Genomic DNA, 18,335 nt, shown 5'->3' with positions numbered 1-18,335 from the left:
AAGAGTAAAAAGAGTTTTGAGACAAACAGAGCAGAGCCGTGTGTACGATCAACCAGCGCCCGAATGGTAATTTCCCAAAATACCCTTACAATAAGTGTTAAAAGATACGTTGTGCTATGCTATATGATGAATTATATTATGCATGCTAGAGTAAGACTAGGCATTCTTATTAGGACTAGAGTGGCCTGATATATGATGCCTTAGTCTAGGGGTTTTGCTACTAGAGAAGCTCGAGAGTGTTTAGATAGCAGCAAGGAGCTTATGAGAGATATGCTAGTGAGTAGCACATGATTAGAGAGAATAGCGTACTTGGGATTTGGGACTCTGGGAGGAGGACTTGGAGTGAATGCTGAGTCGGTGTGGTCAGTAGTATTGGGCCCTTACTACCAAAGGCATCGGGTCAGTGCGCAACCCAAGTAAGAATCCTTAGGGTACTAGAGATCAAGTAGGGTTGGGATATCGAGTGTGTGTACATCCGAGCAATTTACTAATATCTTATGTTGTATTTCAGAGAGGCATCATGGTAAGGACACGCCACAGACCAGGGACCAGTAGAGGGGGTGTGAGCGACGAGGAGCTCCGCCAGATGATTCATGATGAGGTGGCTGCTGCCATCCGTGATGAGATTCCAGAGATGTTCGGGTCTATCAAGCCCACCCTGATAGAGACATTCGATGAGAGATACGTTGCTCTTTCTGATGTTGTTGTTGTTGTGGCCATTACAGCTGTAGCTGCGGCTAGACCGCAGGGTGGTGATGCGTTGCTGTTCTGGGAGTTCAGCAACACAAAACCACCGGAGTTTGATGGGACCCAGGACTCGATTGCAACGATGAGGTGGATATCAGACATGGAGGGATGTTTCTTTACTTGCTCATCTCCTGAGCATTTGAGAGTCCGATTCGCACTGAACCAGCTTCGCTTGGGAGCGAAGGATTGGTGGAAGTTGGTAACGACGCATTATTCGCTTGCTGAGCTTGCTGCAGTGACTTGGGAGAGGTTCACTGCTATGTTTTGAGATGAGTACGTTCCCCAGGTGGAGAGGGAGTGTTTGGCCCAGGAGTTTCTGACCCTCAAGCATGGTACTGATTCTGTCACAGTGATTACGAGGAAGTTCCATGAGCGGGCGATGTTTTTCCCAAAGCACGTGTCCTCCGAGTAGGCACGTATGAGCCGCTATCTGAGTATTTTGATGAGGGATATACGAGAGTTCATGGCGAACTCGATGTACTGGATATTTGGTGAGCTTCAGGCAAATGCCCGGAAGAGGGAGATAGAGCTGGAGACCCAGGCTAGGGAGGAGGCTGAGTCTCAGGGGAGGGATCGGCGACCAGCACAGTCTCAGCCGGCAGCCAAGCGGGCCAAGCCCGCTGATTCGAGATCTGGGAGTCAGAAGGGTCGCACTTGTAGCAAGTGCGGCAAGAGCCACAATGGGGTGTGTAGAGCGGGGTCTTGCTACAAATGTGGCAAGGAGGGGCATATGGCCAAGGATTTCCCCAAGGGGTTTGCAGTATGCTTTCACTGCAACCAGACCGGACACCGCAAGGTAAAGTGTCCACAGTTACGAGGGACAGCCCAGGGAGCACCTCAGTGATCTGCCCCTGCTACTATCAGATCTACTGAGAGCCGGCCAGTAAAGGCCGAGGTACCGAAGGCACGAGGGAGAGCCTTCCAGTTGACTGCGGAGGAGGTTCGCGCAGCGCCCGATGTCGTGGCTGGTACGTATTCTTTCATATATTTACTTTTATGTTGAGATATTGTGCTTATATTATGATATGCGTAGGTACTTTTCTTGTGAATTATGTACATGCGTTGGTGTTATTTAACTCGGGTGCGAGTCGGTCTTTTGTATCTTTGACTTTTAGTCAGCACATCAATATTAGTCGAGAGGCGTTGAGTCGACCTCTGAGAGTTTCCATAGCTGATGAGAGAGCGGTGTATGCCACTAGAGCGAGGCAGAGTCTACATCAAGGTTGTAAGGGATTTGGGATTAATAGAGGCGATTTGGGATTAATAATAACAATTATTATTTTGTCAAATATCAACATTTTATTTAGAAATAAATTAAAGATTTTAAAATATTATTTAACCTGTTTTAATATTAAGTGATTAAGTATTTACAATAAATAAATTTTCTAATAAATTTTATCAATAATCCAAGTTATTTTGGATAAACATATGAACATCCTTAACCTTTAACTTTAGATAAATTAGATGTACTGCATATAAAATGCCGGTGACACACTTTTCAACTGTCTTCGTCTGATCTCTCTTCAACGCCTTCACCATAAACAATGGTCGGCGGTGGAGGCGATGCTCCGCCACCACCTCCAATAAACGGCGGCGAGTTCCTTCTCCACTTGCTAAAAAACCCACCTCAGCATCCACGTTCGCACTCCCAACCACCACCACCACAACCTTCACAAGTACTCCCTCACGATCCGGCCGTCGCCGCGGTTGGTCCGTCGATACCTTTCCCGCCACAATCATTCCCACCACATGGTACCGATTACCTCTCCCCCTCCCGTCCTCCGCTTTTCCCGCCTCATAATTACTTCAATCAAGGGTTAGGGTTCCCCCAAAACCCTAACCCTAATCCCAATCTGAATCCAAATCTTATCAATCCAAACCCCAATTGGCACTTGAATTTCATGCAGAATCACCACCAAGTAAACAACCAGGGCGTGTTTGATGATCTGTCAAAACTTGGACTTATTTACGGCAACAACCAGCAGCAGCAGCAAGATCGACAGAACAAGCTCATTTTTGGTACTTTGCAATCTGATATTCAAAGCTCTAAAGTGTCGAGAAATGGTAATTTGGATTACGATCTTGCTAATATTGAGAAACATTTAATGAAGGAGAGAGAACTGAGTATGGGGAATGGCAGGCTGAACGGTTCAGAGGTTGATCTCCATCGCAATGCTGAGTTAATGCAAAATCTCCAAATCAGTTCATTGGAGTTCGGTAATTATGGATCAAAGGGAGCTTCTTCTCAACAGCAAGTGAGGCGTATACCACCACCAGGGTTTTCGAGCAACCCAAGGAGTGTAGGCAAGAAGAATATGGAACAGAGTATGGATAGGGGAAAGGGTAATCACAGAGATGTTATAAGTTCAGGAGAAAGATTACACACTGGGGAAAGAAGAGGGCTTATTCAACAGTTTGATGACCCAGGTCCTTCAAGAGGAAGTCATCTTCATTCAGTTCCTGCTACTGATGTTGAAGAGTCCTTGATGGCATTACATGCTATGGATGAAAAAAAATCCAGAAGCAATGACATTGACTCGAGGGAATTGGATGAGTGTGATGAACATCTCGATAATTTACTACTTGAAGATGGAACAGATGAGAAAAGTGATGCAACAAAGGGTCCTAAATCTCGAGATAAGGTAAATGTTTACTGCTACGTGATCTTTCTTTGTAACTGTACACTACCAGATAAGTAATTTGTTGGATAATTTGGTATGCGTCTTGATACTTTAATTATCTTTCTTTAAAAAAAATACCAAAATCAGAACCTGTAATATTAATTAAAGGGAATAATAACTGGGGGGGGGGGGGGGGGGGTCACATATGGATAAAGTGTCTGAATGAAGAATGGAATCTGTCTGGATTAACTGTTGTATACATAAGGTCTGAAAGGTCTGTTTCTTTTCCAGACTGAATAAACAGTCTGATTCTGAATCAGACTAAATGACCGTTTTACTCTTACATTCTAAAATTAAATTTCACAATATTCATCAAATTTAAGGATGGGCAAATAGCTTCCATTAACTTTATAGTGACTCATCTTATCTCTAGCTTTATTAGCAAGTCTTGTGATATGAATTCAGGATTACAGATCAGATAAAAGGGGACAATGGATACTGAACCAAAGAATGAGGAACTATAGAAGTCGAACAGAATGTAGGGGAGATATACAAAGGCTAAATGCGTCTTTTCTTGCAATATATGAGTCACTGATTCCACCAGAAGAAGAGAAGGAAAAGCAGAAGCAACTGATGGCATTATTGGATAAACATGTTACAAAAGAATGGCCTGAAGCTCGGTTGTTTCTTTATGGATCATGTGCCAACTCATTTGGTTTTCGTAAAAGTGACATTGATGTTTGTCTTGCAATGGGGGATGCTGATATTGACAAAGCACAGATTTTGTTGAAGCTTGCTGATATTTTGAAATCAGATAATCTTGAGAATGTTCAGGTAATTCTCTTCAAGGGTAAATCTGTCTTTTTAGGCTCTGTTTGTTACAGTGGACAGGATAGGACTGCATGAAAAGGCTGGACAGGGTAACACTGTTGATTTGTTTGAGCAAAAGACAAGAATGCCCTCTTCATCCTCATCATTGAAAATAGACATAGAAAGTTCTGTTGTCTTGTGCTATTAACAAAGGAGAGAAAGATTGATGTGCATGTGAAATATTATACAGTAAAATTACTTTTTTGTCCTTGGGATATAGTGGTTTCTGTTGGATTTGTCCACAAAGGAATCTTTTTGCTTTTTTGATCTCTGTGGTGTGATTTTTTCACCTTTTTGGTCCTGAGACTTACTGTCTATTTTCAGCCGTTAAAACCATGTAAATTTACCATTTTACCCTATTAGTTATGAGAGGAAATTACAGAAATTGTCCCTGTGGTTTGGTGTTTTTTCATGATTTGGTCCTGTTTTTTTTCTTTTCTAACATTCATCGTCCTGAAAAGTATTGTCGGGACATTTCAGTCCCTCGGGTGTTGAAATCATTCAAATGACAATTTTGCCCCTATCTTCTTTTTCATCTCAAACAAATTTGACCAATCTCATTATCTATAAACGTGAATCCTAAAATTAAGCAAAACAAAATCAATTGTCAATTCTGAAATGACCGTTTTACCCCTGTTTCTGCAGGCATTGACTCGAGCCAGGGTTCCCATAGTGAAGCTTATGGATCCTACTACTGGAATCTCTTGTGATATATGTGTAAACAACTTGCTTGCTGTTATAAATACAAAGCTTCTACGTGATTACTCAAAGATAGATGTAAGATTGAGACAATTGGCCTTCATTATCAAACATTGGGCAAAGTCTAGGGGTGTTAATGAAACTTATCAAGGAACTCTATCTAGCTATGCGTGAGTTAACCTCATTTTTGTACACATGTCATGTCATGTCCTTTTTTTTTTTTTTTTCATAATCTGAATTTATGTTTTTTATTTATTTACTTTTCAGGTATGTTTTGATGTGCATTCATTTCTTACAGATGCGTACACCTTCCATCCTTCCATGTCTACAGGTTTTTTTTTTTCTTTCTTATAATATCAATAATGGCTAAATGCAAGAAATAGCAATGTACTTTTATTTATTTGTGTATTGTAGTATCCTACTTCCATTTCTTTCTATTAAATAACACGAAATCATTAAAAAATAAAATCTCTCAACATGTTATTTTTTTAGAAGACCAAAATTGGCTTATTGATAGATATATATTTTAAATCAGGAAATGGAGACGACTTATAAAATAAATGTGGACAATGTGGAATGTTGTTATTTTGATAAAGTGGAGAAACTTGAAGGTTTTGGGTCCCGCAATAGTGAAAGTATTGCTCAATTGGTTTGGGCTTTTTTTAACTATTGGGCTCATTCTCATGATTATGCAAATGATGTTATATCTATTCGGACTGGAAGCTTAGTAAGGTCAGTTTCGTAATTCTTCTTCTTATTCTTTTTTAATTATCATATATCACATTTATTATTATTATTTTGTAAATACAAACTTTCCAACTGTAATATCAAAAGAAAAACTTTATTACTTCTCAGTTCTCATCAATCAACAGGTTGTACTGCTTCTGACTTGTGTCAATGGAACTAAAATTGCATTTTTGTCAGATTCAAAACTCTAGCAAAAAGACATAAATGCCCTTTTCATCCTCATCATCGAAATTAACCCTAGAAACATTTTCTACTCCCATCTTGTCAAGTCCTTGTGCAGGGCAAGGCATGCATTAGACAGGAACTTGATACTTGATCTCTAGTTTATGGAAAAAAGACGTAAATGCCCTTTTCATCCTCTTCATGGAAGAGAACTTTTCTAGTCCCATCTAGCCAAGGCCTTACGCAGGACAAGACAAAGCAGACAAAAAATTACAATTTTGTGTCCCATGAACTCACTCTTAACACAGTGGAAAAAGACGTAAATGCCCTTTTAAGATTGATTGATATTGAAATGATAATGATAATAATAATAATAATAATTAAAAAAAAAAAATAACAGCAAAAGAGCAAAAGACTGGACAAGGAGGATTGGGAATGACAGGCATTTGATATGCATAGAAGATCCGTTTGAGGTATCACATGATTTGGGTCGGGTCGTGGACAAACGGAGCATCCGTGTTTTGAGAGAGGAATTTGAACGTGCTGCTGAAATCATGCAATATGATCCAAATCCTTGTGTGAAGCTATTCGAGCCTTATAGTCCCACTTGAATTCCTTCTACTCCCCTTTTTTTTTGTGACAACTTTAGTTGCTAGTAACATGTAAATTCCTTTGCCCTAGATGGTGATTTTATGGACTTGTTAGGGTTTGTGTAGCTATGGATTTCATCTTCCGTAAAAAAGTGTTTTTTCTTGTCTAAATGTTTACGTGATTAATTTGATTATTGTATAATTTTTATTGTATTTGGTGTTGCATTGAATGAGGCAGTAGTTGCAAATTTTGTCCGCCCCAAAAAGATATAAAATTTGAAATTTTGTTGAACATCTTGGTTAGATTTGTTTTCTTTAGTACGTCATATTAATCAAATAAAAGTAGGTATTCCCGTTTTGTATTTTTTCAGATATAATATGTGGTTTAAATTGAAAATTACATGAAAAAAATAAATCACCATTGTTTTTACACTTTATGTTTGTGTTTTATTATTTACTAGGTGTAAGATTTATGTATTATATGAATTTATTTTAAAGAAAAAAAATATGAAATTTTAAACATTTGAGAAGTTTGAATTTATAAGAAAAAAATTAAAAAAAAATATTGAATTATTAAAATTAAATTGTTTGTTTTTTTTTTTTTAATTAAACAAATCATTTAGATAAATAAATAAAGAAAACTAATTAAACTTTAATTTAGAAAATTTTAAATTAGAAGAAAGTGAATTAATGAAAATGATATACATTTATTATTATATTTATTGTAATTATTACATTTAAATATTAGGGAAGAGGTAGTCGTTTCCTCCCAACCCACCGAACCTACTGTCACATTAATTTTTGTCTCTTCTTTTTCTTCATCTTTCCTAACCTACAGTACACGAAAATCCTATCTTTTTGAACCCATTCAACCCACTCAATTAAAAAAAATACAAAACTACTAAGGTACAAGTTTTAAAACACATGGTACAAGAGAAAATAAGAAAGAGAAAGTAGAAAGAGATGATGAAGTGGGTTAGTGAAACCAATCAACCCACTCGTTGAAGCGTGAATGGTATCGCCGATAACTCTTGCAAATTAAGATATTACATTTGATTGTTTTGTATTTTTTTAATTGAGTGGATTAAAAAAGATAAAGTTTTTATGTGTTGTGGATTTGGAAAGATGAAGAAAAATAAAAGAGAAAAAATGATGTGACAGTGGGTTGGAAGGGAATGACTCCCTTCTCCCTTATGTGGAAATTAATAAAATGAAAAAAAAAAAAAAAAAAAAAACCACAAAATGTCATATGGAAAAAAATTAAGTGAAAATAACCACAAAATAACATGTGATCAAATTAATGAAAGTATGATATGTGGCAAAAAGTTTTTTATTTATTATGAAAGATTTTAAAAAATTACTAGTTTTTTCTGTTAGTGGGAAAGAAACCCAAAATTTTAAAAAGACAAGAAAGAAAAAACCTAAGAATTTGTTTTCTACAAAGTCAAAAACTGATATTTCTGTAAAAAAGATTTTGAATCGAATTATGCTATCCCTACAAAAAGATGCTATATGAACTTGCTCTTGATCTCTCTATAAAAGACATGAATACTCATTATGTTTATCATTCTACAAAGAGAAAATGTACAAAATAATGCTATTATCAATGAAGAACTATAAGTATAATGCTATTATGTGTAAAGGAATATACATACATAGTAATTATGGATTAAACGTCGTATCGATAAAATAAATATAACTACATTTCTTTTACAACTAAAGAAATGTAAACACACTGCTATTACAAGTAAAAAATAAAACACCATACTTACTTTCCTACCGATTTTCCATTTTCTTTATGATTAAAAAATCCACAAACCGACAAAAAATGCATAAATTTTTGAAAAACGATGGGTAACATATTCACATAGAACACATTTACAATTCGAAACTATCATCATCTTCACTACATCTATTCATAAGAAAAGAAAAGAAAAGTTTGCGTACACTAATACAAGGGGGAGTTATCACATGAACAACTTTGATAACAAAGAATAGAATGAAATGATATGCAAGAATAAACATGAAAACCAAACTCATCATCATCATCATCATTATCATTGACCCAACTTGCAACCCCGAATGTAGGGATGATCAAACTTTATGTACTTGATCCAATATGATCGGTACCTTGTCATTGCCAACTCCAGCCATGGTTTCATGTTCCCGTTGTAGTGGATCACAGCCGCTTTATCAATGTCGTTTTTGTCTATGCTTGGATTGTAGCCTAGCCCAAGTACATGCCATGACTTGTCAAGTGGTTGTGTTAGCCCGTAAAATGTCATTAATCCAGGTGGCAATGTTCCAAGCTTCCATAGGACCCGATCTTCATTCTATAACAAAGAAACAAAAATAAAATATATAAAAAAAAAAACTTTAGAAGAAACAAGAAAAACACATCTTAATGGAAGAGATTTAAGGCTTTAGGGTTTAGGGCAATCTATGGAGACATTTGGAAGAAATGGAATCTTTCGAACGAAATGGAATTAGAAGGAATCATAATCTATCACGGGTTTGGTTGGCAGGAAATAGAACGGAATTCAATAATATAAATTTAAATTAATTTTTAATTTTTATTTATCTCACATATTTTTTGTTTATTGTAATATAAGAGAGGGTGATACTACAAACGATGTTACACATATTGAGACACCAAAAATTTAGGGCTCAGGGTTTAGAGTTTAGGGTTTAACGTTTTAATAATGTACACAATTGGTCCGTTTTTGTTAATATTAAACAAATAAAAACAAACAAGCTTACCATATTTTGCCACCTGTGATAAATCCCCGTTATATCCTTCTTCTTCCACACATCAAGATCAAACACATTCATCCCATACGCCCACCCACACGCATTCGGATCAAAATTCCTTGCGATATTCGGATTTGAAAAATTCAAATACTTATCAAACCGATGAAAACTCTCCCCACACGTCTCAACCGCTCCATTCACATTCCCTTTCAAATCCACCCTCCACAATCCCGTCAAATCCTTTTGCACCACAATATCATCATCAAGAAAAAGGATTTTGTTCAATTTAGGGTAAACTTGTGGGAGATAGAATCGAAGATGATTCAACATGGAAAGATATTTAGGGTTTCGGTATTTTAAATTTGATGAGCCTGCGGAAAGTGTGGTTTGGTGATCGGATTTGAAGTAGTATTCTTTCATTGCGGAGGATTCTAATTGGCGAAGAACCGGGCAATAAGACGAATTTAGCCATTTAAATTCGTCCACATTTTCTACATGGATTGTGGATTTACCCGGTGGGTTTAATAGGAACCACATGTTCATTGCTCCAAAGTTTAGTTTATCGGAGACAAGATGGAATACGTGTTTCTCGGGTTCCTATAAAAAAATTTATATCATTAGTTTATAATATAGTTGTGAATAGAAAATTAGAAACCGATATAAGAAAATAATAAAAGAGGATAAAAATTTGTAAAAAGTTAGGAATTAAACGGAGGAAGCCTCGCTCAAAAAGTTTAAGTACTTAATAAAGAATACATTCAAGCATGCCATGATGACTTTTTTATTCGGATATAGCAACAAATTTTGTTTCTTTTCATAAAAAGGGTTAATCTCATTAAAGACCTTATATATATATATATATATATATATATATATATATATATATATATATATATATATATATATATATATATATATATATATATATATATATATATATATATGGGTAAAGTGAATATACCTAACAACCTTATATAAGCTTAGATACCTAACCATATTATACTACATTGTTTTGCATTATATTTCCATTACAATCGTCTAAGGTTCTTAAACTTCAACCCTTAACTTGATTTACTTCCAAGATTTTTAGACATTCACCATTATATTCCTCCTACACCACTTGATTTGTAACGGTAGTATACGAAGCCCACCAGGGGGTCTCCGATAGAAAGACGTCATTTGAAAGAAGATAATGGTGAAAGTCCAAAGATTTTGGAAGCAATCAAATTATGAGGTTGAATTTTAAGAACTTTGGGTGATTACAATGCAAATATGATACAAAATTACATAGTATAATGTGGTTAGGTACTTAAGCTTATATAAGGTTGTTAGGTATATTCACTTTACCCTATATATATATATATATATATATATATATATATATATATATATATATATATATATATATATATATATATATATATATATATATATTTCGGATTAAACCTAAACTTTATTTTTTTCCCTAAAAAAAGCCTTGCACTTTTTCTTTTCTTTTGATCCGGCCCTTTTAGTAATTTTTTTCCGAAAAAACTTGAAAAATGTGAGGGTTTTTTTTTCCGGAAAAAACTAAAAAAGTTGAGGGTTTTTTCGGAAAAAAAGACAAAGTTGAGGGTTTTTCGGAAAATGAAAAATACAACATTTTTTTTTTCAAAAAAAAAAAAAAAACAAAGTTGAGGTTTAATCCGAAAAAAAGCACAAAGCATAAGTTCTTTTATTTTATGAGACCAACCTTTCTAAATATAGGCGATATACTTCATTTTTTTACACATAACAACAATGTATTTACATTTCTTTAAACATAATAACAACATACTTATATTTTCTCACTCACTAATAATCGCAATATGAATATAAAACTTGTTAAACTCTCATAAGTTTCACATTATATATTGTTTAAGAAATGCAAGTACTACGTTGCTATTTTGGTGAAGAAAAAAAAAAGAACTTATAATAAGAGTAGATATATGGATATACCTTGGCATTGATGATAGTGGAGTTGACAACAACGGATGCAGCCAAAACATTATCAGAAAAGAGAGCATAATGATAAAGATTTGGATTTTCAAGATTCTCACTTCTTGGGAACTTTCTTTTTTCAGGTGGAAGAAGGTAATAATCAATGGTTAATCGCATTGATAAGCAATGAATTCCATTTGGGATTGTTTTTGCTGCTAATTGGCTTAAAAAAGTGCTTTGTTTCTTCAAGCTACGAACTTCTTCATCAGCTGATTGAAGCATGGCTCTTAGTTTTCCAGTTACTAATTTGCAATCATAAACTTCATTTTTTGCTTTTGATAGTACTTGCCCCATAATTTTTATTCTCTCTGGTACACTACAAATATTTATATATAAAAAATGAAATCAGTTAGAAAAATAGCAATCAAATACATATATTATTGAGTTGTTCATAAGCAAAAAACATTTTGAAAAGTTATATACAATAACGCAGCTAAGTTGAGTGCAATTTGAATCAGAATGACCTTTAAATACTTATTTAAAGGGAAAAATACAGGAAAGCATTTGTACTTTTGTTGGGTATTTAATAAAAAGTATTTTTTCGGTTGGGAGTTTTGATATAAAGAAAACAATACAGAAATGTGCAGACATACTTTCCTACTTTTATTGATTTAGCCACCGAATTATTACTTTTTCTTTTACCGATTTCTGAACTATTACTATAAGAAATTAAGAATCATAATAAAAATCGATAATTCAGTGGCTAAAATGACAAAATGCTGAAAGTACGTTTTGACTTTCTGTTTTTTTCAAAACCGAAAAAGTGTTTTTTTTTTTTTTTTTTTTTCTAAAGGAAAAATTACAGAAAACCATTTTTTGGGCAATTTTGCTGTATAATCACTTTTACTTTATTTTTTCCATTCAAACAATAAAAGCTTCAGACCTTTTTTTTTTTTTTTTTTTTTCCAAATTAACTATTTTGAATGGATATAACAGATCAAATGGTTAATTTTCTGAAATTTTTTATGGTGCGTTTGGTTGTGGAAAAATACCTTGTTTTCCAGAAATTTCTTTGAAGAGAAATGAAAATTATAAAAACACGTTTTTTTTTAATATTTTTGTTTTTCATGTAACTTTTTAATTGAAACGAAAATTTTGAAAACGCGTTTTGTTGATTCAGTTTTCAAAAATTTTCCAAGAAAATGAAAAACTTTCTGTTTTCCAAATTGTATGTAAATTAGAAAAGTGATTTTTACAGTTTCCCAAAGTTTTCCAAATTTCTAAAATGAAAAATGAGAACTCCACCAGTTTCAACCAAACGCGTTTGAAAATGAAAACACAACTCAATTTTCTGAAAAACATTTTCTAGAAAAAAAAACACATTTTTTGGTTTTTGTTTTTTTTCTTGATTTGCAACGGGTAAAAATTCAAATTCAAAAGACGGGTCAACCGAAAACTTTGACCGGGACCCACCAACTAACCTTCGATTAAGATCAGCATCTGCAGCAACATCCCCTAAAGCGCGATGACTTTCTTTAATCTGATTTTGTAATTCACGTGCCAATTTTGTGTTGTTTTTCATCATTGCAATGCTTTTATAAACCCTTGCCATAATAATTTGGTCCCTAACCAATCGCACAGTTGTATCTGTATTATCATTATCATTTTCTTTTCTCCAAATACTGTACTTCCCAAGAACAGCTGAGTCAACCGATTTTGACCTCTCGATTGCTGCATTTTCAAGCTTTATGATGATGTCATCATCTTTTTTTACTAAATCCGCTGCTCGGGTTTCTCGTCTTTTTTCTCTTAGTTGCTGCACAAAAAGGGTAAAACCGTCATTTACCCCACGGAAGATGAACATGGTAAGCTGTTTTTTTTTTTTTTTTTTTTTTTTTTTTTTTTCCGAATTGGTAGATATAAAACGTTGTAATGAGGACAAGAGTTAATTCGGTATGATTTCTAGACAGAAGGGTAAAACCGTCATTTTCCACGGAAGATAAAATGGTCAGCTGTTGTTTCTTTTTGACCTAATGGGAACAGGACTTGGGGTATGTTCATTTATTTTTCAATTATGTTTTGTATGGATAGTGTTGTATAAACAAAGACTTTTTTTTTTTGGATTAAATGAACTGTCTGAATATGAGTAAATGACAATTTTACCCTTTTCAGATAAGAACACAATTTTCCTTGCTAACTACATGAAATCCATTGAATGGATAAACTCATCTTCCTTGCAATTAATCCATTAAGACTTTTTGTATGTATTAAGTCAAAAAGAAACACTTCTATATATGGGTGTTCTTTTTTTTTTTTACTTGATGCAGAAAAATCGACTTAATAAAGAAATTGAGGGAAATGATGCTTTTCCCAACTAGTCTTTTGACATTTTTTTTTACAAATTTGCCTTTTTCATTTTTTTCCTTCCATTTCCCCAATTGTGACATCATTTTCTCAAATATATTTTAAACCTCATTTATCTTGACAACACTTAATTGGAAAAAAGAAACAAGCCCTTTTGATCCTCAAGGAAAAAAAGAGCATATCTATGTGTATGTTCATAGGAAATTCAAATTACAATATTACCCTTCTTGCTAGCTTTGCAGGCGTATCAACAGATTGAGGATGACTATCTGTATTAAACACAAAATCAAACATAATTAAGATTCACACATTAGCAAACATCTTAATATACATCATGAAAGAAACATTGTTAGTTGTTACCATCAAAAAGTTTCTCCTCTTTATCTGTTGGGGTCCGTTTTTTATTTGTCTCCACAATCTGATAAACACAATGCATAATCAAACTTTTTTTTTGTTTTATTTATTTCCACAACCAACTTATCCATAAATAATAAAATCAAAGAAAAACTTCTATACTAACCTCAGTAGGACCCACATCTTCTTGTCCAGAAAATTTCCAAGAAGCTGACAAGTTGTTCTTTCGAAAAGAATCAAAGCTCAAAGGTCCTAAATCATCCGTGTTTGCCTTGATGACATCAATAACCTAAATATATAAGAAATAAAAATTAGAAAAAATCAAGAAAATTTGATGGATAAACGTTTTATCTACTTTTTAGGAGCATACCTTTTTTGAAAAAAGAGATTGGACATGCATTAAAGCCAGTCTTGCTCTCCAATCTACATTCTGCAAAATGATTTTAGACTTGCATAAGTGTAAAGAGCTGAATGCAAGAACTAGCAATGTACTTTCATTTATGTGTTTTATTACAGCATTGTACTTTTAAATTCTTTTCTCATTAAGGCATTGTACTCTTTTATATATCTTTCAAAGTATAATGTTGTAATAGGAAGAAATGAAAGTAGGATGCTATAGTGAACAGATAAATGAAAGTGCATGGCTAATTCTTGCATTTTACACTGTTGTAAATGACATAGAAGTGTACCTGTTTGCTAATATCTTGATCTGCATAAGAATAATAAAAAAAAAAAAAAAAAAAGAATTATAGAAGTATTAGGAATTTGTTCAAAGTCGACTAAAAAAAAAGGCTAAATTCACTAAAACCTTAAAACAAAAGAAGCATTTCTAAAGTCAAATTTGCAACACAGACTAGCAAGTTATTTTAATTTTGTAACCAAATGAAACGATTATAATCAGTTTAAATCCACATTAAACACCCCTGGAAACTAATTCATTCAATAAGTAGCAACCAAACAAGACTAAATTCACATAAACCCTAAACCTAAAGAACACCTTTCAAAGAAACTCGCATTTTGCAAAATAGAAACTAGCGAAATGGATAAAATTACTAACCAATTGAAGCAGCAGAATAAACCCTACGTCCAACGAAGAACCCAACAGGAGCAAGAACTAAAAACAATACAAGAACCACAATTGACATCCAAGATCCACCTCCGCCATTGTTCCTGCGGATACCCATATTCGAATTTCCCCTCTTAATCGCCATTTTCGCCCCTAATTACATAAATTTCAGACTAAAGCCAAAAAGAAAAGGCAAATTCACCACTGTTGCTCTTAAATCCATGCATACAGTCGAAGATAATGTAATCAAAGAAAATTACCGGGCATGGAGGTAGATCAAGTTGATGGGTATTGCTGCTCAGACTAAAAACCTAATCTTTGTCTCATTACATTGAGACACTGCGAACATAGAAGTTGCAGTGAAGTGCGATTTGGAAGCAACACTGGATATTCTCAAGAATCAATGCTTTAATGGGAAATTGTGGTTTGTGGGTTTTCTGGGGAGGTAGGAATAGAGATCTACAATGGCGGATTTGGGTTTTATGAATCTAATGAGTTTAATTCAATTGAAACTTTTAGATTGATTTTCTCGATTCGGATGTGTTCTTATTTTCTTGTTTTTTTTTCTGTTTCTATATAACACGATGTCGTTTGAACCGTAGCATGGCCGACACTCGTTGAGTAAAGTGTACTCTATAAGACTTTGGATTATTCTCATCTAGGTCCTTACGGTTTACAGAATTTACAAGTTGGTCCACAACAAATAGAGCTGGTAAAAAGCAATCCAACCCGAACCCAACAAAAAGTTAACGGGTTAAGTTAAGATTTTCAATATGTTTAAGTTAAATGGGTCAACACATCTAAACAATTTACATTTAATATGCACACACACAAACACACGCACACACACACACACACACACACACACATATATATATATATATATATATATATATATATATATATAGAGAGAGAGAGAGAGAGAGAGAGAAGAGTTATATGGAAAAGGGAGATGATTTGTATACAACAATTTTTCTCCATACACAACAATTGATGTTTTATAATGTTGTACTGTACAACTCTATAATGCATACATTGTTGTGTTTAGCAAAAAACTGTTGTGTACGAATCACTTCCTTATGGAAAATAAATGATTAGGGCAACACATGTTTGAACCAATGAAAACATGACAACACATCAATTTACAATAACTACATAAATGAGTTTCACAATACATTACTTGTGAATAAAGAAATGGACACGTGACACTTGATTATTGGTTCCAACATATGTTGCCCTAGTTATTCGTTTTCCATATAACTCATTTCTATATATATTATTTGATATTTATATTTATATAAAAGATTATGCTTAACTGTATTACTATAACCTTATAAAATTATTAAATTATATTAGGCTTAGTTTCTTTGGAGCCTATGGAGTCATTTCATACAATATTGTAACATCCAGTTTTGAGGTACATAATTTCAAGGTTTTCTTTAAGCTTTTGGATGTTGTCACGATGTGAGCAATGCCTCTTACGTCGTGAGCCAAAGTTGACTTATTGACTTGTATTCTTTGAGTCTTACGACGTGAGCCCTTGTTGCTCACTACATGAGTGCAGCCTGATGACCAAAACCCTAACTTTTCGGTATTTAATGGAATGAGAGGGTTAGGGTTGTTCACCCTCGGCCTCCTTCACACTCTAAGCCTCCACAAACCTTGATATCAATCATTCTTGAAGCCTTAGTCTATTTTGGTGTATTTCTTAGTTAAAAGAAGAAAAGGATAAGAGGAAAAGAAGTGTCCTAGTGGTGGAGTTTGCAAAGTAGCATCATTATCAGCACCTCGTGTTTTTAGACCATTGTAAGTGCTAAAGGTTCAAACTTTATTTCATATTATTGATAGATCTAGGATTTTGTCCATATTTCTCTATGTTAAGCATGTTCTAGTGAAGTAAATCCATAAAGTTAGCAGCTTTATGGATTCCAAGGGTTCCGTGATTATCATATTGTCCAGATCTATAAGTTAGTGAGGTTTAAGAGTCATTTTCCATATTTTTTGACCTAAAATGGATTGGGACATGCATGGTGCATGTATGTCAGCAAAGCAACATTTTTATGAACCTTTAGGGTCCCCTTAAGCTCCTCCAGAAGTTGGGTTTAACGACTTATTGAGTTAAGGACTTAGAACCGAGATCTTTGGCTTCAGACCAAAGCCATGTTGTGAGACATAAGGTCTCATGACGTGACAATGAAGAAAACCCGTGACTGAGTTGTCTGAGTCTGGAGCGAGTTGTTGGAATCGGGCTTGGTTGACTCTCACAATGCGACCAAGGAATGGTCACGACATGAGACCTTATATTAGGGTTTTGTCCAATGGATTTGAACCGATTGACTTTTGAATTTAACCAAGATTTTGATCAAGTTTTGTAACATCCGGAATCCCAGGTATATTATTCTAATATTTTATTTTTGAAATTTGTGAAGGAACTCGGCGAGTTGATGCTTAGACTCACCAAGTAGGGTCACGGTTGATCATCCGAGTTCGCGTTGGACTCGGCGAGTCCACACTGTTTAATGAAACCCTAATCCTCCGGGGTTGGAACCTATTTAAGGGCACTCTTAGCCTTCCATTGCAGCTACCAGTCCCTTGAGAGCACCCTAAGTGAGATAGATCGTTTGGGAGGAAGGAGAAGCCATATTTGACCTTTCTATCCTTGATTTTGCAAGAAGAAGGTGATCAAGAGCAAGAGGAGACTGAAGGAGGTGTGGTTCTAGTGGTTTTAGAGTTCAGAGACTTCAACTTGAGGTATTTATTCGGACCTTCTTCAGTTTTGGTATTGATACCTAGAGTTAGGGTTTTCTAACCACCTTTAAGGAGGTTTATGTGGAGCAATTGGTCCCTTATCAAGTTTATGCTTTGGATCTAGACTCAAAGAGGTCCAGAGACCTTAACCCTTGGAGCTTTATGAGTTATCTTGGGAGTTATGAGCTTAGGATGCCATTTTTGGGCTAAAATCTCTAAGTGTTACCATCTAGATGATATATGAGTGTCAAGGTCTGGACTTTACATGATTATTATGCTTGGGAAGGACAGATCTATGGATTTGAGTAACAGATTTGACCTCAGGAGGTCAATAGAGTTTGTGCATGGCATGTACTCACCGAGTTGTTCTTGAGACTCGACGAGTTGAGTCAGGGTAGCCCCACGATTCTTACTTGGGGACTCGTCGAGTAAAGGGAGGGACTCGACGTGTTAAATGGGACTAAAGAATTAAGTGGACACAGATGGACTCGTTGAGTTGCCCAAGTGAACTTGCCGAGTCGGGTCAAAGTTTGACCGTTGACTTTGGTTGACTTTTAGGGTTTGGTCAACAACGAGAGCCTTTGAGTCAAAGGAGGGGTAAAATGGTCTTTCACCCTTCTGAGGGAGCTTAGAGAAAGTAGAGTCTAGTTCTGAGAG

At 34.8% G+C, this 18,335-nt stretch overlaps 2 protein-coding genes across 3 annotated transcripts; one reads left to right on the top strand and one right to left on the bottom strand.

Moving 5' to 3' along the window:
• Nucleotides 1-2,230: 2,230 nt before the first annotated feature.
• On the top strand, nt 2,231-6,649 carry LOC145037861 (Nucleotidyltransferase family protein). Its single transcript, XM_078986610.1, has 6 exons — nt 2,231-3,389; nt 3,834-4,202; nt 4,884-5,107; nt 5,205-5,268; nt 5,473-5,669; nt 6,247-6,649. Exons 1-6 carry the CDS (start codon nt 2,292-2,294, stop codon nt 6,455-6,457), a joined length of 2,163 nt encoding a protein of 720 aa, XP_078842736.1. The 5' UTR covers nt 2,231-2,291; the 3' UTR covers nt 6,458-6,649.
• Nucleotides 6,650-8,252: 1,603 nt separating this feature from the next.
• LOC145037860 (polygalacturonate 4-alpha-galacturonosyltransferase-like) lies at nt 8,253-15,489 on the bottom strand. Of its 2 annotated transcripts, none has more exons than XM_078986609.1 (11): nt 15,191-15,489; nt 14,922-15,103; nt 14,554-14,573; nt 14,235-14,294; nt 14,031-14,153; nt 13,871-13,928; nt 13,733-13,779; nt 12,628-12,962; nt 11,165-11,522; nt 9,197-9,784; nt 8,253-8,769 (listed from the first exon to the last, which is right to left on the bottom strand). In XM_078986609.1, the coding sequence occupies exons 2-11, from the start codon at nt 15,073-15,075 to the stop codon at nt 8,494-8,496; spliced, it is 2,019 nt and encodes a 672-aa protein (XP_078842735.1). In that variant the 5' UTR covers nt 15,076-15,103; nt 15,191-15,489; the 3' UTR covers nt 8,253-8,493. The 2 variants fall into 2 exon arrangements, with proteins under 2 accessions (XP_078842735.1, XP_078842734.1); XM_078986608.1 differs by having other exon boundaries at nt 14,922-15,083; nt 15,191-15,488.
• Between the last annotated feature and the right edge of the window lie 2,846 nt (nt 15,490-18,335).

This window comes from Lactuca saligna, chromosome 3 (genome assembly GCF_052625555.1).
Source record: "Lactuca saligna cultivar CGN05327 chromosome 3, ASM5262555v1, whole genome shotgun sequence".
Taxonomy (NCBI): Eukaryota; Viridiplantae; Streptophyta; class Magnoliopsida; order Asterales; family Asteraceae; genus Lactuca; species Lactuca saligna.
Note: the sequence above shows the minus strand (reverse complement) of the source record. Positions and strands in the feature narration are given on the sequence as shown.

What these genes read in the sequence shown, in the direction of transcription:
- LOC145037860 (XM_078986608.1), bottom strand. An exon ending in AGAGGAGAAACTTTTTGATG is followed by an intron (nt 13,780 to 13,870) that starts GTAACAACTAAC and finishes TGTTTAATACAG; the next exon opens with ATAGTCATCCTCAATCTGTT. An exon ending in ATCACAGGTGGCAAAATATG is followed by an intron (nt 8,770 to 9,196) that starts GTAAGCTTGTTT and finishes TCTTTGTTATAG; the next exon opens with AATGAAGATCGGGTCCTATG.
- LOC145037861 (XM_078986610.1), top strand. Translation starts at nt 2,292, where the DNA reads ATGGTCGGCGGTGGAGGCGATGCTCCGCCACCACCTCCAATAAACGGC. An exon ending in GTCCTAAATCTCGAGATAAG is followed by an intron (nt 3,390 to 3,833) that starts GTAAATGTTTAC and finishes ATATGAATTCAG; the next exon opens with GATTACAGATCAGATAAAAG. An exon ending in CCATCCTTCCATGTCTACAG is followed by an intron (nt 5,269 to 5,472) that starts GTTTTTTTTTTT and finishes ATTTTAAATCAG; the next exon opens with GAAATGGAGACGACTTATAA.